Source organism: Lepidochelys kempii, chromosome 20 (assembly GCF_965140265.1).
Source record: "Lepidochelys kempii isolate rLepKem1 chromosome 20, rLepKem1.hap2, whole genome shotgun sequence".
In the NCBI taxonomy this organism is placed as follows: domain Eukaryota; kingdom Metazoa; phylum Chordata; order Testudines; family Cheloniidae; genus Lepidochelys; species Lepidochelys kempii.
The window spans coordinates 1,722,626-1,745,397 of record NC_133275.1 but is presented as its reverse complement, the minus strand read 5'-3'; the positions used below and the strand labels follow the sequence as shown (position 1 = coordinate 1,745,397).

The 22,772-nt window shown below is 62.4% G+C and overlaps 2 protein-coding genes across 8 annotated transcripts in view; both read left to right on the top strand.

Moving 5' to 3' along the window:
• KMT2D (lysine methyltransferase 2D) overlaps nt 1–3,793 on the top strand; it is a 50,058-nt gene extending 46,265 nt beyond the window's left edge. For 5 of the 6 annotated variants that reach the window (XM_073318947.1, XM_073318946.1, XM_073318945.1 and 2 more), the window contains one exon: nt 455–3,793. In XM_073318947.1, coding sequence (XP_073175048.1) covers nt 455–547 — 93 coding nt within the window. In that variant the 3' untranslated portion in view covers nt 548–3,793. The remainder of the gene's footprint in view (nt 1–454) is intronic. The other variant, XR_012155750.1, reaches the window with a different exon arrangement.
• A 1,110-nt stretch (nt 3,794–4,903) lies between these two features.
• Nucleotides 4,904–14,134, top strand: PRKAG1 (protein kinase AMP-activated non-catalytic subunit gamma 1). 2 transcript variants are annotated; one of them, XM_073318316.1, is made up of 12 exons: nt 4,904–5,017; nt 7,765–7,813; nt 9,123–9,229; nt 9,582–9,663; nt 9,774–9,832; nt 10,140–10,185; nt 10,528–10,582; nt 10,907–11,033; nt 11,360–11,527; nt 12,265–12,300; nt 12,613–12,759; nt 13,161–14,134. In XM_073318316.1, exons 1-12 carry the CDS (start codon nt 5,009–5,011, stop codon nt 13,263–13,265), a joined length of 990 nt encoding a protein of 329 aa, XP_073174417.1. In that variant the 5' UTR covers nt 4,904–5,008; the 3' UTR covers nt 13,266–14,134. The 2 variants fall into 2 exon arrangements, with proteins under 2 accessions (XP_073174417.1, XP_073174418.1); XM_073318317.1 differs by lacking the exon at nt 7,765–7,813.
• The last annotated feature ends 8,638 nt before the right edge of the window (nt 14,135–22,772 follow it).

Sequence of the window (22,772 nt, the reverse complement as noted above, 5' to 3'; positions counted from 1 at the left end):
TGGCCTTGGGGCTTCTGGCATGCGGTTCGTGCTGCCTCCTGGCTCAGGGAGCTTGGCGCAGCGGGCGGGGCCCCCCTTAGCAGCATCTGCCCAGCAGGTCACCCAGCACGCACGCACACGCCAGCCTTCCCATAGGCGCATCCCAAGCTGTTCAGAGCATTGGGGAGAGATCAGCCACTAGGGGGAGCTCCGGCCCCACAAGAGGAACCAATCAAAGCAGAGTCTGGGTGGGCCAGGAGGGGGCAGGGCTGTGGCTGGCCCCCTGGAGACAGGCGAGGAGGGGGTGGGGTGCTCCAGGGCCCCCCTCCTCCCCCCACAAGTTGGGCCAGGACAGGGCGGGGCTGCACGGGGCCAGGAGGGGGCAGGCATGGTGCGGCTCGGCAGCTGATGGCGTGAGTGCTGCCGATCTGCCAGGGCGTTGCTGGCTCTCACTCTCTGCCCCTCTCGCCCCCAGCTGACCTACGACTACCAGTTTGACTTTGAAGACGATCAGCATAAGATCCCCTGCCACTGCGGAGCCTGGAACTGCAGGAAATGGATGAACTAGCCACCACGGGGCCACCAGTCACAGGCAGCCCCAGGGGCACAGCAGAGCCTGCTGAAGGAGGCCTCTGTTGCGGGTTCTCCTCCCCCTTTGCCATGCTGGGGGCGGGGGACGCAGAGACGGCGCAGGGGAAACGTCCCCATCTGGAACCCAGGAAGCGAGGTTGGTGCAGGTGGGTCAGCCGGGGCCACCTTCGGTTCCAAAGGCGAGGTGGCTCCAGGGGGCGCCCGTCCTTGCTCACACCCATCGGATGCTGCCCGCCTCACCTCCACAGGGAGGGCGTATCGAAAAGACCAGGGACCTCGGTGCTCTCCCTAGCCACTCCAGCCCTGCGCGCCTCGGCCCTGGGCCTCTGCTGGCAGGGCGCTGCTCTCCCCGGGTGGGTGGCCGCAGCGCCATGAGTGGAACCGATGAACTGGCAACTCAGGGTTTTCTTTGTTTTGTTTTGTGAGGAGGGTGGGGCCTGTGGCACCAACAAAACCTGCCCTGTCCGCCTTGCTCACTGTAAATAACTGGATGGATGCGGGGTGATCGGGGTGCTCCAGCTTGGAGTCCGGGGCGGGGCGGCCGAGGTATCGGACCCACGGGGAGCTCAGATCCAGTCAGTCTGTTTAAAAAAAAAAAAAGAAACTAATAATATTTGCTCGCTAACTTACCAAGGTAACAAAGAGACTCCTTGAGCTTGACAATCCCAAACCTCCCAGCCCGGCTCTCTGAAGACGGACAGAGCTCGCTTGGGCTTTGGTTTATTTCTTGTTCCGTCAACAAAAGCACCGTGAGCATGTGAAGGAGGCACCCGCTGCTGGAGCAGAGCTGGGGAGAGCCGCGTGCAGAAAAGGGCTCCCCACCCCCACGGACGCAAGGAGCCTCTGCACCCAAACCTACCTCATTTTAAGTGTTAGATTCTGCTGTTTTCAATGTGACCCTCCCTCCGAGACTGACCACACGCAACCTTCCTCGTTCTGAATGAGAACTAGTGGCCGTGGGGGGAGCCTGGAGCAGAGGGAGATTGTTGCCTTGAGCTCTGACCTGGTTCTGCCTGGAAGGAGAGAGACCATAAAATATCCCAGGATCCCCTCCCCCCACCTGTGGGGCCCGCCCGGTTAGGTGCACAGGTGTGTTCCTGGCGACTCCCACACCGTGCACAAAGCTGGGCACTCTGCTGCCAGCCCAGAGGCAGAGCCCAGGAGAGGTGGGGGTTCGGGGCTTGAATTAGAACATGCCAAGACCCTGGCCCTGCTTCCACCCACCTTCCCAGCCCGGCGCAAGCAGCCCCCGAGCACCGCTGCTGGACACTGAGCCCAGCGTGTCGGGGAGACCAGGTGTCCGTTCAAGCCCCTGGGGCTGGAGGAGCTGAGCTCCATGGGGAGCCTGGTTTCAGGCTGAGAGTTGACTGCTGCTGCCATACTCCTAAGTCTGGGGGTGGGGTAGGGGGCCGAGCTCTGCTCTGGGCCCTGCCTCAGCCACTCCGCTCCCCCACTAACCAGCTCCCCTTTCACTAGCAGAACTGCTGCTCCAGGCTGGCCTGAGGAGGCTGTCTGGGTCTGTAATGTCGGCGTGGTATGGGGGGTATTTATCTATTTATACCTTAGCTTGTATATATTAGAATCTTGGGGGGCTCTCTTCTGTGCTCTGTTTGGCTGAGATTTTGGACTGTGCGGGAGGGGAGATCTTGGGGGGGAAAGGGGGGGCATGTTCCATAACTCAACCAAGGGGAGCAAACATCCTCCCCACTCCCTGCTCTTGTCTTCATTGTTAAATAGAAACCCTGTATGTGACGGGGTCCAGGAGCCTCCTGCCAGGCGTGGGCTCCCCAGGGAAGGGAGAGGATTGGTGACATTACAAACCGGGCACCACGTCTCGCCCTCCAGCCTCCCCCTGCCACAGCGCCCTCTTGCTGACGGTTGAATGCTCATCCAGGAGGGACCTTCTAAGACTGCTGTAAACCAGATGGGGCAGGAGGTCCCGCTCTCGCTGCCCCTTTCCAGTAAACTGTATCGTTTGACATCTCTTAACGCACAAAGGCCTGACACCCCCACCCCCCCGGGGGTGGCATAGGGAATAGCACAGGTGTGAGGAAAGAAGCAGAATGAACTCCTGCAGTGCCCCCCCATGCCACAGCTGCCTGGCTCAGCTGAGGAGGGGTCTCTTTTGTATTAAACTTCCTTCCCCTCCGGGGGCAGGAGAGGGAATGAAATGAAGTGAGATTATTTTGGGGGGAGTGAAATCTGGGGGAGGGGGCCCCAGGGCATTTTATGTTTTTAAATCAAAAGATTTTGAGTGAGAGAGAAGAAGTGTCGCGTTTTTAAAAAGCTGCTTCTGCAACTATTCAAAGCTGCAAAAGGTTTAAAATGAAATGTTGGAACTCGGGGTGAGGGCAGGGAATAATAAAATAAAAACTATACACAAAATTTAAATTTAACCCTGTAAATAAAATGGGAGCTGTGTAGAGAAAAAACTGTTTTTACCAATAATAAAACCACTGGATGTTATTTTAAAATAAAGATGTGTGAGAGAGAAAAAGCCAGTATAACTTTTTTGTTTTTTTCCATTAACTTGGAAGGCTGTAAAGTGTATAAAATAAAAATTTAAAAAATTACTACAAAAAAACAATTAAAGCTGGGAAAGAGGAAAGAAAATACCAGAATATAGCAGGATGTAAGACTTTTTAGACTATGGTTAGAGTATAAAATAGTCCTGTAGATTTTAGCTGGGGAGGGGGGAACCCTATACAGTTTTTAATTTTTATATAAACTATAATCCAGCCCCAGAGCTGACATTTGATTTTTTTTTAAAGTTCTCTGCTTGTAAAATTGCATTCAAAACCTTGTCCAATACTTCTGTTTGTTTACAGTTGCAGATATTATCTTCTAAGTTTTACCTTTTATGACCCTGAAATAACCATTTATTATTTTGTTGGGTTTTTTTAAAAAAATAAAGTTTAAAATAAAACTATGGCAAGCGTGGACTCTGTGAGGAATCTTCCTGTGTGTTTTGGGGTTTTATTTTTTGTGTGTACCCTGTACAGCGAGGTGGTCCTTCGTAACAAAGAAAAGAATGGAAAAAAAAATAAAATTATTCCTTTTTTAAGAAAAACAAAAAAATGAACTTGTATGTGGCATGTTTTGTATTGGATATAATTTTGAAATGTATATAATTTATGTTTAAAGAGGCAAAGAGTGAGTTTCAAATTTTGCTTCTCTGAGTTTGTTTTTAAAGGAAAAAAATAAAAGTGCATTTTAAATACTGGGTGATCTTGGACTTCCGCCTGTGGTTTTTTTGTTGTTGTTGTTCCATATTCTCTCTTCCCTCCCCTCCCTCCCCCAAATTTAAATGCAGCTCAAGTTCCCAGCTCAGGCTCCTACCAGCCTCCTCTGGGAAAATCTTTTGTAGGAGAGTCGCTGTGCTCTAGTGGTGCATGGGTGCCAGAGCTGGGGCCAAAGGGCCATTACTCCCCCCAGGTTTTAAAGAGGAGCACTTTGACCAGAGCTGGGTGGTGTGAGGTTGCCCCTTCCCTGCTGCTATGATTGAAAGGCGGCCGCGCACACATTTCCCAATCGGTGACAGAAGGCTGCTGAGGCTCCCCTCTACAAGCATCATTGTAGGGGATTGGATCAGTGCCTCCTTACAGCCCAGGCTCTGTCCTCTACCTGGGGTTGCCCCTTCTGAGGTATGAAAACTGCGAGATCAGGGATGATCCTGAGCCCATAAAATGGGACAGCTTCCCACGTGCATTGAGTACCCTGAGTTCTCGGGCCAGTTACCTAAAAAACAGGACTATGGGTGGAAAACTTGGACAGGTCCCAGCCCTATCTCTACCGCATATCAGCACCAGCTGCTTCAAAGGACGGTGCAAGAAACACCCCCCTGGGCAATTAGGGGATAACTTTGCCCCAGGGCGGTGCCCTCGAGCTCATGGCTGGCTCCTGCCTGGAAGAGCCACCCCGTGCCCTCCAGTGCCCAGCTTGTGCCCCCAGGGCCTAGTCTGTGCCCCCCCTCCCCTATGCCCCCCAGGGCCTAGTCTGTGCCCCCCCACCCCCCAGTGCCCAGCTTGTGCCCCCCCAGGGCCTAGTCTGAGCCCCCCCACCCCGTGCCCTCCAGTGCCCAGCTTGTGCCCCCAGGGCCTAGTCTGTGCCCCCCCAACCCCCCAGTGCCCAGCTTGTGCCCCCCCAGGGCCTAGTCTGAGCCCCCCCACCCCTGTGCCCCCCCCAGGGCCTACTCTGGGCCCCCGCCCCCTTATAATTAAGAGCAGGGAGGTCCCGGCTCCGTGGGGGTCAAAGGTCACTGGGTTCAGGGGTCATTTTATCTGCCGGTTTCTTCCCGCGTCTCCTTCCGGTCACATGACCTCTGCTGGCGGAAGCGGCTGAAGTAGATCCGGGCGGAAGTGAAGCGGCTCCGGCCCCGGCCCCGGCCCCGCCCGCTGCTGCCCCCGGGTGCTCGGCGGGAGCGAGACGAGCCGCGGCCATGGAGGCGGTAAGAGCCCGGCCGGCCCCGGGACGGGGGGGCCCCGGTCGGTCCGCGTGGGGGAGCCCCCCGGATCGGGCCCCGTCCCGGCACCCGGATCGGGCCCCCCGCATCGGACCCCCCCGCGGGACCCCCCGAGAATGGCCCCCCCGGGGTTGCGTCACCCCCCTTGGAGTCCCCCTGCAGTGGGGGGGGGCTGCGGGGTCCCCTATCCTGGGAGGGGCCCCGGAGCAGAGACCCCCCCGACCCCCCAGCACGTGCCCTCCCCGCGGCCCCTGGGGGGGCAGACCCGGGCCCCCGGTGACCCCCCCCCGTTCTGAGTCCCTGCCCGGCCCCCAAGGGCCCCGCGTCCTGCCTGGCCTGAGCCCAGCCCCCCCCGCCCGGCCCCCCCACCTGGCGCAGGGGCCCTGGGGCTACGGCACTTCCCGCCTCGGCAACCCCCGGGCGAGCCAGGGGCCCGGTCCCCTGAGGGCCTCGTCTGTGCCCCGCTGGCCTGGCCTTGCCGCCTCCTCTCCCTGGCGCCTGAGCCGTGAGCCCAAAGCCCTTTTCTTGTGTCTGTCCTGGGAGCTCTCGCCCGCCTCCAGCCCTGCCTGCCTGCGTCCCCCGCCGGTGCGTGGCCCCGCCAAGGGGCTGGGGGGCCCCCTCTGGGGCTACGGGCCCGACCCACGGCCGGGCACGGATTCCTCTGGGCGGCCGGGCCAGTGGCGCCGTGGGGCTGTGCGCAGGCCGGGAGCTGCTCTTCCGGAGGGTGCCCCGCGCCCCGGGGTTGTGAGCTCCGTGCCCAGCCCCGCCTGCGCCCAGATCCCTCATTTCCTCCTCCTGGGCCTTTGCTGTGCTGAGCCCCGGGCTGGGTACTCCGGTGTGTCCCCGGCCAGCTCCCTCGGTGCCCCGGCTGAGACACTGATGCATGCCTGCAGCCCGGGGAGGGGGTCTGCCAGGCTCTGGGGGGCTCCTGGCCTGGAAATAGCGTTCAGGGCTCGGCCGGGCTGAGGTCCCTGCCCACCCACTGTGTGCGCGCCCTAGGGGTTAAAATACCCGCCCAGGGCAACCCGAGGAGGTTGGAGGCCAGAGGGCCGAGTGGGATTTGCTTCCCGTTCCTTAGTGCACATCCCAGCCCTGCTGCTTGGCTCCAGGCATGGACCTGGCTGCATGGGGCAGTCCTGTGCCCCGGGACGTGCTGGGGGAGCACCTTGTAACTGGCCAGGCAAGGCTCCCCCATGCGCCCCGAGGCCACGCGCCCCTGCAGCAGAGTGGCCGGGGGCGTGTTGCTGAATCTGGGTGCTGGGGCAGTGCCCACGGGCCAGTGCTGTCCGTGTTTCAGGCAGGCTGGTGCAGGGCCCGGCTTAAAGGGACAGAGCCCTTGGATTGGGGCTGTCAGGGAGTCTGCGGCCGGCCTGAACTGATGGCTGATCCCCAGCCAGGCAATCGTCCCTAGGGGGTTTAGCGAGATTGTGGTTGGGGTGCCAAGTCTGGTCTAAGTCCTCTCCGCGTGGCAGGGGCCATGGTGGGTTGAGCTGGGGGACTCAGTCTGGTTCCTGCTGGAGAAATGTCCATGTGCCTAAAGCCTCGGTGGTCTGCGTGCTGAGATGCGGCTGGATCCGGGACTGGCCCCAGGCCTTGGCCGGCCGGCTCTTGGGCTCCCTCCGCAGTGATGGTTCATCTGATGGGGCATCGCTGCCAGGGCGTGGCCACCGGGGGCTGTCAAGGTGCTAGGCTTGTGTGCTGGGCGCATCCCACCTGGGGGCTCCTGCCCCCTCCAACGTCCCTTCTCTTTCTGAATTGGGGGCAGGATTCTGCCTCCCTGTCCCCAGCCCTGGGGCCACGTTGCTGCACGCGGTAAGCGGCGGCCGGGCTCTGCCGCAGAGGTGGCTGCCTGTCGGAGGCATGAGAAGCGGTTCCTGGGTGCAGTTTGCAAAGCACCCTGAGATCAGTTGACATGAAGGAGAAGAGGTCGCTCCCTTGTAGCGGCCGCTTCCTCGAGAGCCCGGCCAGCCCTGGGCCGGAGCCAGGTTCCCTCTCTGAAAAGGAAAGTGAAAAGTGAGTCTTGGCTTTCACTTCCTCCCGGCAGCTCCCTGGCTCAGGCACCTTGCAGCCTGACCCACCCCCCAGCTCACCCACCTTGAAACCCAGCACTGCTCAGCTCCGGGAGCAAAGGATTTGCCCAAGGGAAAGAGCAGGTTAGAGCAGAGGCTGGGAGCTGGGACTCCTGGGTTCTTTTCTCACTCACTTCCCTACTCAGCTGGGCCCAGGAATCGCTGCTTGGGCCGGCAGGAGGTTAAAGGGGCACTGGCTGGGTGGAGTGGGATTTCCCTTGGGAATGGGTAGGGGAAGGAAACCCGCTGCCATGCCTCGTACACGCCGTGCCCTGAGCGGGGCGGGTAGCCCCGGGCACAGTGCAGAGAGAGGGGCACAGTGCAGCTGTGTGTGGGGCGGGGGGGACTTTAAAAATGATTTGTTAAAGAGGTTTTTTAAGGTGCTGCAGGAGCAGTGCTGCGTGGGGGGGGGGTGCCCTCTATGTGTGTGGGGGGGGGCGGGGGGCGGGCTGCCTGCAGCAGCAGGGCTGCCATGTTCCTTTCCCAAAGCGATGAGTCCGTGTTATGGGACAGGAGTGCGACCCATCTTACTTCCAGTGTCCCCCGTTGCTTCTCCTCTTCCCAGCAGCTGCTCTGCCCGGCTCTAGGGGAGGGTCTCATCTCAGGGTGGGGGGCACAGCACTGTGGGTTGCTGGGGAGTCTCTGATTTCTGTCTGTCTGCAGGGCCCAGTTCCTGAGAGCATTGCCGAGAAGTGCCCCTTGGCACCCGAAGGTGAGGGGCTGGGTCAGGGCAAGGGGCATCTGGCCATACGGGGGCTCAGACCAGACGGGCGTGTCTGGCCCAGTCCCCTGCACTGTGTTCGCTAGACCAGCTAGACCTGGCAGGGGTTTGTCCGTCCTCTGGGGATGGAGAATGATCTATCACCCTCCTCTGCCAGCCCTGAAACCGTTCTCAGCCCCCCAGGCTCCTCTTCCCCTGGGTTTTCAGCCTGTCCTCCCAGCTCCTGGGGCGGGTCTGTCTCTCTCTGCAGGACTGTCTCCTGTTGGGCCCATCCCCCTGCACACAGGGCGCTCAGGCAGGCTGGGGGAGCCTGGGCTAGGCACGGGATGCAGGGGATGGGGGCATGCTCCCAGATTGGGAGCAAGAGCTGCTCCTCGGAGCAGGACCCCTTTGACCCCCCAGACCGTCCCCTCTGCACTGACAGCTCTTCTGTCACGGCGGGTGGGGGAGTCCGGGCCCTGCACCCCTCTTCCTGGGATTCACCGTGACTCTCTGCCAGCCAGTAAAATGGGAGGTTTATTGGACAATAGGAACACAGTCTAAATGAGAGGTTGCGGGTACAACCAGATGTGACCCGGGGAGGGGGGGAGTGTTGCCCTGGGAATGTGGCAGGGGGGTTTCACTGGGGATGAGAGACCTGAGAGCCTGTAACCTGAGCCGGGAGGGGAAGGTGACACCTCTGCCAGGGAATGTGGACAGCGGCTGCAGGAGGGAGCCTGCTGGGGGGGGAGGGGGTTAGTTTCAGTTTGGGGCTGGGTGGAGGAACGCAGGGAACCCCAAGCCTGGGGTCTAAGCTCCCTGCTCCCCAGAAGAACTTGACTGAGGGGTCCTGGTGGTACCCACAAGCTCTGGTTTAGACTGTGTTCCTGTTGTCCAATAAACCTTCTGTTTTACTGGCTGGCTGAGAGTTTCAGTGAATCCCAGGAAGAGGGGTGCAGGGCCTGGACTCCCCCACACTCCATGACACCAGGACCCCTCAGTCAAGTCCTTCTGGGGGACAGGGAGCTTAGACCCCAGCCTTGGGGTTCCCTGCTTTCCAGCACCAAACTGAAACCAACCAACCCCCCCACCCACCCCCCAACAGGCTCTCTCCTCTGGCCTTTGTCCAGTTTCCGGGGCAGAGGTGTTACCTCCCCCTCCCTGGCTCAGGTGACAGGCTGTCAGGTCTCCCATCCCCAGTGAAACCCCCCTGCCACATTCCCAGGTCAGCACCGCTCAGGGGGCACAGCATGCCCACTTCCTGCCCAGTCTCACTGCCGGTCCCCTCCCCCAGCCCCCTAACTGCACCTTCTTCCCGCAGACGCGGAGCCTGGCAGCGGGGTGTACTCCTGCTTCATGAGGTCCCATCGCTGCTATGACCTGATCCCCACCAGCTCCAAGTTGGTCGTCTTCGACACCTCCCTGCAGGTGGGTGCTCTGCGGGGGCAGCGGGCAGGGCGGGGCGCTGGGTGCGCACCCTAGACGGTGGGAAGACTGGCGGTGGCTACGTGTGTGCCCACACCCCGGGTGGGTCCCCCTCGGCACAGGTGGGCTCACCCCGGTGGGCAGGAGGCCCTGAGACAAGCTTCCCTGGGCTCGGCCCCCAGTGCTGGCTGCTCCAGCCCCCTGGCTGAACAGATTGCCCCACGACCTCTGACAGGCCATCCTGCCTCTGACCCCCGCAGGAGCCCCCTCCAGCCCTCTCCCACCTCCCGGGAACTGTGACAGGCACTGCCCACCCATCCCCCCCAGTCTGACGTGCGTCTGTGTTGGGCTGCAGGTGAAGAAAGCCTTCTTCGCGCTGGTCACCAATGGCGTGCGGGCTGCCCCGCTCTGGGACAGCAAGAAGCAAAGCTTTGTGGGTAAGTCTGGGCTGCAGCTCGGGGTGGGGGTGCTCTGGGGGCCAGAAGGGCCCTGGGGACCAGGCTGCCCGGAGGCTTCTTGCCCCACTCACTTGCTCTCTTCCCTCCAGGGATGCTGACCATCACTGACTTCATCAACATCCTCCATCGCTACTACAAGTCGGCCATGGTAAGGATGGGCCCCTCCTGCCCTGGTGCCAGGGATGGGTACCCGCCCCAGCTCTGTGGGGCTGCGCGGGCACGGGCCCCGGCCCCGGCCCCTGCCCCTGCCAGCTTTGTTCCTGTGGGGCTGAGGGTTATAACCAAGCCCCCAGCAACGGCCCCACCAGCAACAGGGTCACGCCCCTCGTTCCTGGGCGGGGCTGTTAGCGCTGGGGACTGCGCCTCCCACCCCCCGCCCCGGACACAGTCCCCAAGCCGCACTCGGGCCGACGGCCGAGATGACTAAGGCTAACTCCCCTCCCCCCTGTGTCTAGGTTCAAATCTACGAGCTGGAGGAGCATAAAATCGAAACGTGGCGAGGTAAGGGGGGGCGGGGTGTTTCGGGGGTGAGGATGAAGGAGAAGGAGGGGAGCACTGTGTAGGGAGGTGCAGTGGTGCCGGGGTGGGGGGAGAACCGAAGGGGGAGCTGAGGGGTACTGCCCCATGGGTAGGGGGCTGGGATCCCCTGGGCGCTGCAGAACCCCCTGTGCCAAGGACAGAGCTGGTCTGTTTCCAACCAGAGCTGAAAGCTGCCTCAGGCCCACGTACCTGCCCCACCTCTCATGGCTCCTCCCCACGTGCCCCCCTGCCCTTGGCTGGGACCCCACCTGCACTGCGGCCCCCGCTCAGTGTCTCGCTGAGCGCGTCTCCTCTCCCCCACAGAGGTCTATCTGCAAGACTCCTTCAAGCCACTGGTCTGCATCTCCCCCAGTGCCAGGTAAGATCTTGGCTGCTGGCCCCGCTGGGGGGCTGAGGGCTCCCCGTGCCCTCTGGGAAAGGGGGTGGTGGGGGATTATTTATGTGCATTGCCCTAGCGCCTGACAGCCCAGGCCTGGCCTAAGACCCCATGGAGGGCTGGTCCCCATACGATGGTCACAGGCTCTGGGGCTACCGGCTGCCATCCACTGCTGGCTGAGCAAGCCCAGGAGCCCTGCACTAGCCACTGGCCTTCCCTGTGCTCGCTGGGAGGAGAACTCAGGAGTCCGGGGGGCTCTACCCATACTCAGGGCACCTGTCTACCCTGCCCCCTTCTGCCTCGCAGCCTCTTTGACGCCGTCTCCTCGCTGATCCGGAACAAGATCCACCGGCTGCCCGTCATCGACCCGGACTCCGGGAATACGCTCTACATCCTCACGCACAAACGCATCCTCAAGTTCCTCAAGCTCTTCGTAAGTCCTGCCCACCCAGGCCCTTGCCGACGCTCTGCCCGCTGCCCCCTGCAGGGACTCGGGGCGGGGGCGGTGTCCCGTCCAGCTGGCCCCCGGCGGGAACATGCCTCGCCCAGGCTGCCACGTGGACGCCAGCCGGATGCCCCCACCTGGCGCCAAGGAACAGCTGCGTGTCCCCTGCTCAGACCGTGGTCGCGCCACCCAGCCCCTGCCGTCGGGCTGAGAAGGTGGTTCGCTCCGCTCTCCTCTGGCTGCAGGGGCTCCCCCCGACCCCCAACAGGCCGGGCTGGTGGCACATGACTCCCCCGCTCCCGTATTCCCTGTAGATAGCGGAGGTCCCAAGGCCGGAATTCATGGGCAAAACCCTGGAGCAGCTGAAGATCGGCACCTATGCCAACATCGCCCTGGTGCGTGCCAACACGCCGCTGTACGTGGCCCTGGGCATCTTCGTGCAGCGCCGTGTCTCTGCCCTGCCCGTGGTGGACGAGTCAGGTGAGGAGGGGCGGGGGGAGAACATGGCATGTCCCAGCTCAGGGCCAGCTGCCCCCTTGAGCCCGCGGTCTCTGTATCTCCCCCCTGCTGGCCCCCCACTCTGGAGGCGGCTCATTCCTCGGCACACTGGTCTGGACTGGACTGCCTGCGAGCTCCCCTCCCCCGGGGGGCCATGCCAAGCTGAGACCCCCCCCATGCAGAGCCGGACCCCCCACCCCGGGGCAGTGCACTGGATAGAAATACGCCAATCCCAAGCCGCAGCTGCAAACCAGGGCTCCCAGCTAAGCTCCATACATGTCCCCAGCTTACCCAGACACCACGCTGGGCCGGGGGCCGCCTATTTCCCGCGCTCCCTGCATCCCTCTCCCACGCTCGGCTCTCCCTCTCCTGCCAGCCCCTCCGTAGCCCTGTCAGGAAGCGAATTGATGGACCCTCAAGTTCATGGAGCGCAGTCTGGGACCCCTGAGAATCCCCCGGGTCCCGGAAGCTGCCAGGCAGCATGGGGGAGGTAAAACACGGGTATTGACCCCTGCATTGTCCGTCACCCCCCTGGATGGAACCAATACCAGCCCCCCCGTCCTCCCCTGGCCCCGTATCCCGCCAGTTCTGAGCTCCCACGACGAGGCCAGGCCCCAGAGGGCCCTGCAGGGCTGGAACCTCCGCGTCAGCCAGCTGCGGGGAGGGAGGGGGCCAAGCCCTGTCCCCGTCTCACCAGCCCCTCCCCTCCTCTGTCTCCGGTCGGGTCGTGGACATTTACTCCAAGTTTGACGTCATTGTAAGTACCATCCCCAGTGCAGAGCTTGGGGTGCGGGGTGTACCTACGCCAGCGGGTGGGATTGGGCGTGGGGCTGGTGGGATGGGGGGTGCCTGTATTGGCTGGTGGGACTTGGTGCTCCCCCCACTTGGCAGATGGGTGTCACGCACAGACACCCCCTGAGTTGTTGCCCGTGGGTGGCTGTCGCTGCCGGGCATGGCCGAGTTTAGCCCCCACGGGGGGGCAGATTGCTGTGGGGCAGAGTGAGAGCCGCAGGCCGGGTTTGCTCTGGGGCCAGCGAGTGCAGCTCCCCCGTTCGCCCCCCGTCCCCAGAACCTGGCGGCCGAGAAGATGTACAACAACCTGGACGTGACGGTGACGCAGGCCCTGCAGCATCGCTCACAGTACTTCGAGGGGGTGCTCACGTGCTACAAACACGAGACCCTGGAGACCATCATCAACCGCCTGGTGGAGGCCGAGGTAATCTCCCCCTGTGCGGCCCTTCCTACCCCTGGGCCCACTCCAGGATCCCCCCATGCCCTGCGGGGCCCCTCCTAGCCCCCGTGCCCCTCCGGAGCTTACCATGGTCCCCCCCATGCCCTACGTGACCCTTCCTGTAGACCCCTGGGGAGGGACACAACCCAACCCAGGGACTTGGATGGGAGACCAGGGGTGGGGACAACTCTTCCCTCCCAGTCAGCCTGGCCCCCCTGGGCACTGGCATTAGCCCCCCTGTCCTAGCCAATCCCACCCCACCCTGCCCACGGCTCCGCCTCCCCCCATTTCCTGGCCCAAACCCCAGTGTCCGTGCTGGGGGCTCCGAGCTCCCTTGGGCTGCAGGGCCCCTGGCTGACCGTGGTCTGTCTGTCTGTCTGCCGCAGGTCCACAGGCTGGTGGTGGTGGATGAGAACGAAGTGGTGAAGGGCATCGTCTCCCTCTCTGACATCCTGCAGGCGCTGGTGCTCCCAGGCGGGCCACAGCCCTGAGGGGGGCACCCCGCTTCCTGTTCTGAGACTGTCGCTGCGGTGGGGCTCTGAGGGACAGGGACCATGGATGCCAGGCCCCCCTGGCCACCCATCACCCGCTGGCCCTGCCCTGCTCCACCAGCATCGCGCCTCCCGAGCCGCAGCCCCCCAAGCAGGCGGGATAGGGGGGCTGCACGCCAGCCAAAAGCCAGCAATAAACCCACCCAGTTCTCCCAGGCAGGCTGGGCTGCTCCGTCCACAGGGAGTGGAGCAGGGCTGAGCCCCCAGGCCCTACCCATGCATCAACACCATGTGTTGGGCATCACTTGGCTGGGGAGATCCTAGCTTGGCACCCTGCACTGGTGCTGCCAGCCCCTCCTGAAATGGCCAGGGAAGCCCTGTGTGATCAGCTGCCCCACGGTGCTGGACCTGTTCCCATTTCTGCGCCCCTCCCCCCCGGGGGCTGGAACAGTTTCCTTATTTCATCCCCCTCTCCCCCCGGGGGTCAGATCTCAACCAGCTCCTGCCCTGCAACGCCGCACGGCCCTGCCCCCGGGCATCTGAAACTACCCTCCCCCCATACCCCAGTGATTTCCCCCCTTCCCTTAAGAAAGTCCAAACTCTGTTTTTACTGAGCACTGTTTTTATATCCTGTTGCTGGAGCCCTGGCCTGGGGCAGGGGCCTCGCTCACTCGTCCTCTCGCTGGCCCAGGGTGGGAACTCGTCTTTAGTCGGAGTCTGGGCTGGTGGCCGTTGGGATGTGGGGGTGAGGAGACTCCCAGAGATTTGTGCCTGGGACCCTGCCCCCACAGTATCTGCACCCATCACTGCTCGGTTATTATAAGTCTGTAATAAAAACCCGGCTGTGCGTCTAGATGACGCTACTCTTAGGTGGCTGCGTAAGTGGTTGATGGATCAGACTCTGCGTCGTTAGCAAGGGGCTGCTGTGAAACTTGAGGGCGTCTCTCGCAGGGTCCCACGGGGCTCGCTCCTGGGGCTGCTGCTCGTCAGTGTTTTCATTAATGACGTGGGTGATGGGGCAGAGGATGCTTAGAACATCTGCCGCTGGCCCCAAGCTGGGCAGGGTTGCAAGCATTTCGGAGGGCAGGATTTGAATCCAAAATGACCTTCCACACGATGAAATTCAGTGAAGACAAGTGCAAAGTACGTCCCTGGGGAAGGAAAAATCGAAAGTGCAGCTGCACACGGGCAAACTGGCGCCAGGGTCCCATGCCCGGAAAGGAGCCGGGCTCAGCGTGAACCACAAACCCCATGAGCCAATAAGGTGGTGGAGCTGGGAAAAGGGGAGTATCGTTCTGGGGAGTTAGGGGGAGCAGCATACAGCGGGCACGGGCGGGCGTTGTCCTGCTGCTCGGTGCTGGGTCATCGCTGCGGAGGGTCAGCGCGAGACAGGCCAGAGCAGAGCAGCAGGAACAAGTCAAGGGTTCGAACCCCCGGCCTGGGAGGAACGGTTCACGCTGGGCCCCGGGAGTCTGGGGCGAGGGAGAGCCGGGGGCCCTGCGAACTCTGCAGATCCGTTGGGTCTGATGGGAATCAAGTGAGAGGCAGGACCAGCACTGGGCTGCCAGGTGGATACAAGGTCCAAGGGGGGTGGAATCCCTGACTCTGGAAGGTTTTCAGGCTAGGTGGGACATGCCCGTCAGGGCTGGGGGTACTGGGCCCTACCTCAGCACAAGGGCCTGGACTAGATGCCTCGGGAGGGCCCATCCAATCCCACTCTCTGTGCCTATAAACAAAGCAACCCCAGGGGGTGCACGTAGGCACCCCCTCCCGCTGGGCAGGGCACGAGATCCAGCCACGCAGACCAGATGTTTGCCAAGTCGCCCAGTGCCCGGCTGAAAGGTGCCTCGGTACCAGGATGCCATGAGTGGGATGAGAACCTGTAGGGAGCAGAATAGAATCCCAACCCACAGCCCCTGCTAGCCCAGCCAGGGCTCCCAGCCCTCCCATTGCCCCTCACCCGCAGCCCCTGCTAGCCCAGCCAGGGCTCCCCCCACCCCAGCCCTGCTAGTGCCCCTCACTCCCGACCCACAGCCCCTGCTAGCCCAGCCAGGGCTCCCAGCCCTCCCATTGCCCCTCACCCCTGACCTGCAGCCCCTGCTAGCCCAGCCAGGGCTCCCCCCCACCCCAGCCCTGCTAGTGCCCCTCACTCCTGACCCGTTCCCCCTACTACCTCAGCCCTGGGCTCCCCACCCCGTCAATCCCGCTACCCCAGCCCTGTGGGTTGCCAGCAGGGGGCAGCACTGCTCACACTCCCCTGGGGCCTGGGCTCTGCCAGCTCCTGAGCTGGGCCCTGTAAGAGCCTCACGGGGGCCAGAAACAGCGGCCATAGGGGGCGTGTTCGGTGCTGGGGTGTCTCCCTCCTACCCTCCCCCGCCCCAGCACGGGGATTCGTACCCCCCGACCCAGTGGGTCACTGGGTGCTTTCGGTTCAACGGGTCGTGCAGAGGGGGTTGCTTCCCTGCCCGCCCCACAGTGTGACCATCCCTGGGGCGGGGTGGCCGGGAATCCGCTGAGCCTGCGTCGTTGTCCAGCCGTAAATCCCTGTTTGTTCCACCCGTGGGTTTTCTAAAAGGGCTGGAAAGAGCCGGGGGCGAGGGGGGGCTGAAGGACCCCTCCTCCAGGCGCCAGCCTCTGGTAGCTCCCTGGTTCCCCTGGCTCAGAGACGGGCCGGGGAGCCGCTGGGCCGGGAGGGGTGGCCAGGCAGCCCAGGACAGCAGCCGGTCTGGGGGCGTCTGCAGGGAGGGGCCAGCTGGGGGAGGGGTAAGGAGGAAGGGAGCATGGGCTAGTGGTCAGAGCTGGGCACCAGGACGCCTGGGTTCTGAGCCTGAGCCAGAGGTAAGTGCATGGCTCTTGGAGTCAGGACTCCTGGGTTCCTCTGTTCACAGGAGCCTCCTCAGTGCCCGGGACCCCGGCCTGGCTCTGCGCGTGGCCCCAGGGCCTTGCTAGCACAGGCTGGGTAGCCCAGCTGCTGTCCCGGGCCAGGAGGTCACCTGATTCCTTTGTTCTCCAACCCTTTAGCTCTCACCTTGCAGGGGGGGAAGGGCCAGGCCATCAGTTGCCAGGAAACAGGGTGTCGGCCATTCTGTGTGTCCAGACCCCTGCCCACACCTGCCCTCTAGGGCTCTGCAATGATCATACCCCCTTACCCCACCCCCTAGAGACTTAAGAACTGCCTAGGGGAAACTGAGGCACCCCCACACTATTCAGAGGAAACATTAAGAACAGTCCCACTTTGTCACATCATGGACACCCTCCACCTCACTGAAGGCGTTGGCCTGTCACTACCTGGGCCTTGCCCCACCCCCCTAAGCAGCCCCCACCACGGTCCCAAGACTTGGCCTGCAGCTGCCTCTGACCTGGGGCGGGGGGGAGAGTGGGGACATGGGCAAGGCTGGGAGCTTAAACTAGCTCCCATGAACTTAACTAGCAGCCACTTGTCTTGGGGAGGATCAGGATCAGCAGCGGGGGAACTGGGGGGTGCAGGGTGGGAGGGGGCTGGGGGGTGTCAGGTGCAGGCTGCAGGATGGGAGGCCTGGGGGTGCCAGGTGCAGGCTGCAGGGAAGGCGGGGAGGGGGTGACAGGTGCCGGGGGGGGGGGTTGTGACCCACCAGTGGCTGGGGCTGGTGTGGGGTCGACAGGCTTCAGTGAGCTCCAAGCCCAGCAGTGTCATCAACGGGCCTCTTGGGAACGGGGGTCTCGAGGCAAGCGACATGGTGGGGGACTTTCATCTCCCCCCCCCCCCCCAGTCCTCGCCCATCTCAGTGCCCCAGCTCCCCTGCATGGCGAGGCTTCGCCAGCCCTGGCGCCCCCCGGGCGGTGCTGAGCAAGGCACATTCCCTGCCGGGTGGGAGGCTGCGAGGGCCCGGGGGGCTGAGGAATAACACGGCCCTGGAGCCGCCTGCTCCAGTCAGTGCTGCCGTCCCGGCTCCAGGGCCCTGCAATCCAGCCGGGGTCGGTGTCCGAAGGCCGCGGCTCGGAGGGGGCGAAGGCGCCGATCCAGCCCAGCCCAGAGCCCAGCGAGCGACGGAAACAGGCAGCCAGGTCATGGGGGGCGCTGCTGGGGCAGGGCTGAGAGGTGGGCACAGGGTGCGTCCGCCCAGGCTTGTCTCCCGCACTGGGCGCGGCCTGGTACCTTCCTGTCCTGGGGGCCGGATCCTGCTCTGGCCCGGGTGGGAGTGTGACGATGTGACTCAGCAGGGAGGGGGGAGTGTTGACCTGGGAATGTGCCCTGGGGATGGGAGACCTGAGAGCCTGTCACCTGAGCCAGGAGGGGGAGGGGGAGGTAACACCTCTGCCCAGGAATGTGAACAGAGGCTGCAGCAGGGAACCTGCTGGGTGGGTTTAGTTTCAGTTTGGGGCTGGGTGGAGAAACACAGGGAACCCCAGGGCTGGGGTCTAAGCTCCCTGCTCCCCCAGAAGGACTTGACTGAGGGGTCCTGGTTGTACCCACAAGCTCTGTTTGGGACTGTTCCTGTTGTCCAATAAACCTTCTGTTTTACTGGCTGGCTGAGAGTCTCAGTGGATCCCAGGAAGAGGGGTGCAGGGCCTGGACTCCCCCACACTCCGTGACAACTGGTGGCAGCGGTGGGATGTACTGCACCCCGTGAACGGCGCTTCCTGCAGTAAGTGACTGGGGAGCAGTAAAACGAAGGGGAATTGACGGGGACCAGGCGTGCTGAAGATTCAGAGAGAGACGGTTTCGGGGGGCGGTTAACCCCTGGGAATGTGTGACCAGAGAGAAAGACTTTTGCAGTAACAGGGTCCCCCGAGGGATTGCAGCGAGCGGTCCCAGGGGCGGAGGAGTCTGCAGCTCGACCCTGGCAAAGAGTCGGTGACCTCAAGAAGGACGGGCACACGAGGGGCTTTTCCTGGAAACCGTGGGAAGCTGCCCGGCCTGCGAGGGGCCAGCAGGGAGATGTACGCTAAACGCCTGAAGAGCGACCTGGTGGAGCTGTGCAGGCAGAGGGGGCTGCGCATCGGGGGGGTCCACCAAGAAACAGCTGATTGCCCAGCTGGAGGAGAGGGATCGCTTGGATGACCCGATCCCTGTCCCTGAGGGAAGCTGCCCGGGGGACGCAGCGTGGGCCCTGGGGCCTGACCGGGCTGGGAGGGGTCAGACTGCTGCTGAGGACATCCCGAGACCCTTCCTACCTATGTCCGGGGGAGGGGTTGGGGGAAGCCCAGCGAATACCGAGGGCACCCTGACCCCGGCACCCAGCAGGGGATCCTCCCGGCGGAGCTCCCCATCCCTGGAGCGGAGGCGGCTGGAATGGGAGAGGGAGATGAAAATGAGGGAGCTGGAGGATCATGAAAAACAACGTCAACATGAGCAGGAGGAGAAGGAGAAACAACGTCAACATGAGCGTCAGGAGAAGGAGAAACAACGTCAACATGAGCAGGAGGAGAAGGAGAGGGAGCGTCAGGAGAAGGAGAGGGAGCGTCAGGAGAAGGAGAGGGAGCGTCAGGAGAAGGAGAAACAAAGACAGCATGAACTGGAGCTGGCCAGGCTGAGGAGCAGTGGGGCCCCGGCTGCGGCTGCGGTGAGTGTGGGGGGACCCAAGACGGCAAGGAACTTTGATAAGTGCTTCCTGGCCCAGCGGAAGGAGGGGGAGGACATGGATAGCTTCCTGACGGCCTTTGAGAATGCCTGTGAGCTGCACAGGGTTGACCCTGCAGACAGGCTCCAGTTTCTCACCCCCTTACTGGACCCCAAAGCCGTGGAGGTGTACAGCCGAATGACAGGGCCGGAGGCAGGGGACTATGAACTGTTCAAGCAGGCCCTGCTCCGTGAGTTTGGGCTGACCCCCGAGATGTACCGGAGAAGGTTCCGGAGTCAGCGTAAAACGCCTGAGGTCACCTACCTACAACTGGCCAACCGGATGCAGGGGTATGCCCGCAAGTGGACAGCTGGGGCCCGAGCTAAAGAGGACCTGCTGGACCTAATCGTACTGGAGCAGCTGTATGAACAGTGCCCTTCCGACCTGAGGCTGTGGTTGGTGGACAAAAAGCTCGAGAACCCCCAGCACGCAGGGCAGCTGGCCGACGAGTTCGTGAACAGTCGGTCAGGGGGTAGCCGGGAGGAGCCCCAAAAGAACAGGCCCCCCCCGATGCAGAGAGAGAGTCACCAGGGGGCCTCCCAGCGGGGAAATAGGGAGAACCCCCTCCCAAGGGGAACGCCTGGCGTCGGGCCCCTCCGACCTGCTCGAGGGGACCAACGTGACCTGAGCTGCTATCACTGTGGCCAGAGAGGCCACGTACGGTCCCAGTGCCCCGGGCTCAGGGACAGACTGAGCAGACCCAACCTACCCAGGGTTAACTGGGTAGGGACCCAGCTGGACGAGGGGCAGACGACCCAGGAAAGGGGGGCTGCCAGTTTACCACCTGCTCAGGAGGGAAGAGTACCCCAGGCCAGCTCCACCAGAGGGCTGGAGGCTCTGGACTCAGGGTGCTCAGTTTACAGGGTGGGCGCGGGGCTGTCCCTCCGGAGAGAGTGCCTTGTTCCCCTGGAGGTGGATGGGAGGAAGGTCAATGGATACTGGGATACGGGCGCGGAGGTGACGCTGGCCCGGCCCGAGGTGGTGGCCCCAGATCGGGTGGTGCCCAACACCTATCTGACCCTGACAGGGGTGGGCGGGACCCCATTTAAGGTGCCCGTGGCAAGGGTACACCTGAAATGGGGGGCCAAGGAGGGCCCCAAGGATGTGGGGGTACACCACCATTTGCCCACTGAAGTTTTGATGGGGGGAGACCTAGAGGACTGGCCAAGCAAGCCCCAGGCCGCCCTGGTTGTGACGCGTAGCCAGAGCCGGCGAGGGGCACTGCGCCCTGACCTCGGGGAGGGTATCACACCGGAGGCGCAGGACCCTACCCTGGTGGGGAGGGAGGGCCGAGGGGCACGGCTTAGAGAGGCGGAGGCCTCAGACCTGGCCAGCGAGAGGGAACCGGGCCCCGTCCCTGCCCCAGCTGCTGAGTTCCAGGCCGAGTTGAGGAAAGACCCCTCCTTGCGGAAGCTCAGGGACCTGGCCGACCTCAGGGTGGTACGGACCATGAGGAGAGGCTGCCAGGAGAGGTTCCTGTGGGAGAAGGGGTTCCTGTACCGAGAATGGGCTCCCACAAGGGAAGTAGAGTCCTGTGGGATCAGGAGGCAGCTGGTGGTCCCCCAGAAGTATCGCCGCAGGCTCCTGTACCTGGCCCATGACATCCCCCTCGCAGGGCACCAGGGAATCCGGCGCACCCGGCAGAGGTTGCTACAGAACTTTTACTGGCCCGGGGTCTTTACCACGGTCCGGCAGTATTGCCGATCCTGTGACCCCTGTCAGAGGGTGGGGAAGGCCCGGGACAAGGGGAAAGCGGCTTTGAGACCTTTGCCCATCATAGAGGAGCCTTTCCAGAAGGTGGCCATGGACATCGTGGGGCCTCTCAGCAAGACGACCCGGTCGGGGAAGAAATACATTCTGGTGGTGGTAGATTTTGCCACCCGCTACCCCGAGGCAGTGCCCTTAGCTTCCATTGAAGCAGACACCGTGGCCGATGCGCTCCTGACCATTTTCAGCCGAGTGGGGTTCCCCAAGGAAGTCTTGACAGACCAAGGCTCCAACTTCATGTCGGCCCTGCTCCGGTGCTTGTGGGAGAAATGTGGGGTCCGGCACGACTGGGCCTCAGCGTATCACCCCCAGTCCAATGGGCTGGTGGAGAGGTTTAACGGGACGCTAAAGATGATGCTGAGAACCTTTATGAACCAGCACCCGCAGGACTGGGACAAGTACTTACCTCACCTGCTGTTCGCGTACAGGGAGGTGCCCCAGGAGTCTACCGGATTTTCGCCTTTCGAACTGTTATATGGAAGGAGGGTGAGGGGCCCCCTGGACCTGATGAGAGACGAGTGGGAGGGGAAGGCCACTCCCGATGGAGAGTCAGTGGTGGAGTATGTCCTGATCTTCCGAGAGAGACTGGCTGAACTCATGGGCCTGGCCAGGGAGAATCTGGCCAGAGCCCAGAGGAAGCAGAAGGTCTGGTATGACCGCACGGCACGGGCCCGTGCCTATGCCACCGGGGATCAGGTGATGGTTCTCATCCCAGTGAGAAAGAACAAACTACAGGCCGCCTGGGAGGGCCCTTTCAAGGTCGTCAAGCAGCTCAATGAGGTAAACTATGTGGTGGAGCTGTCGAACCGGGCGCACCACCACCGGGTGTACCATGTGAATATGATGAAGCCATATTATGCCAGGGGGAATGTGGTGTTGGCCGTGTGTGGACAGTGGGAAGAGCAGGGAGATGACCCTTTAGTAGATCTATTCCCTGGGACCAGAGCTGGTTTCCCCCTGGAAACAATTCCCCTCTCGGATCAGCTAACCCCTGCCCAGCAAGCTGAGGTCAGGGAGGTGCTGCATCCGTACCGACAGCTGTTTTCCAACCAGCCTGGACGCACTAATCTGACTGTCCACCGGGTGCAGACAGGGTCACACCCGCCGATAAGATGCTCCCCCTTCCGAGTCACAGGGAAAACTGCTCAGGACCTGGAAAGAGAGGTCCGGGACGTGCTGGCTTTGGGGGTGATCCAGCCATCTGCCAGCCCTTGGGCCTCGCCGGTGGTGCTGGTCCCCAAAAAGGACGGGTCGGTCCGGTTCTGTGTGGACTATCGGAAGCTCAATGCCATCACTGTATCTGATGCCTACCCCATGCCCAGGCCGGACGAGCTCCTAGACAAGCTGGGAGGAGCTCGGTACCTCACCACCATGGACCTTACAAAGGGCTACTGGCAAGTGCCGCTGGATGCAGATGCCCGACTGAAATCGGCCTTTATCACCCCTCTGGGGCTCTATGAGTTCCTGACCCTGCCTTTCGGCCTCAAGGGAGCGCCGGCCACCTTCCAGCGCCTAGTGGACCAGCTCCTGAGGGGGATGGAGAGTTTTGCCGTGGCGTATATTGATGACATCTGTGTCTTTAGCCAGACCTGGGAGGACCACGTGTCCCAGGTTAGACAAGTGCTGGACCGACTCCAGGGGGCTGGGCTGACTGTAAAAGCGGAGAAGTGCAAGGTGGGGATGGCGGAAGTATCTTACCTGGGCCATCGGGTGGGGAGCGGCCGCCTAAAGCCGGAACCAGACAAGGTGGAGGTGATCAGAGACTGGCCCGCTCCCCACACCAAAAAGCAGGTCCAAGCCTTTATTGGGATGGCAGGATACTACCGAAGATTTGTGCCCCACTTTAGCGCCATCGCCACCCCCATCACGGAGCTATGCAAGAAGGGGAAGCCAGACAAGGTGGTCTGGACCGAGCAGTGCCAGGAGGCTTTCCGGGCGCTGAAGGAGGCTCTGGTCAGTGGCCCAGTTCTGGCAAACCCAGACTTTGACAAGCCCTTTGTGGTGTTCACCGACGCCTCAGACACGGGACTGGGGGCGGTGTTAATGCAGGAGGATGAAAAGGGGGAGAGACACCCCATCGTGTACCTGAGCAAGAAGTTGCTACCCCGGGAGCAACACTACGCGGCCATCGAGAAGGAGT

What these genes read in the sequence shown, in the direction of transcription:
- PRKAG1 (XM_073318316.1), top strand. An exon ending in TCTTCGACACCTCCCTGCAG is followed by an intron (nt 9,230 to 9,581) that starts GTGGGTGCTCTG and finishes GTTGGGCTGCAG; the next exon opens with GTGAAGAAAGCCTTCTTCGC. An exon ending in TCAAGTTCCTCAAGCTCTTC is followed by an intron (nt 11,034 to 11,359) that starts GTAAGTCCTGCC and finishes TATTCCCTGTAG; the next exon opens with ATAGCGGAGGTCCCAAGGCC.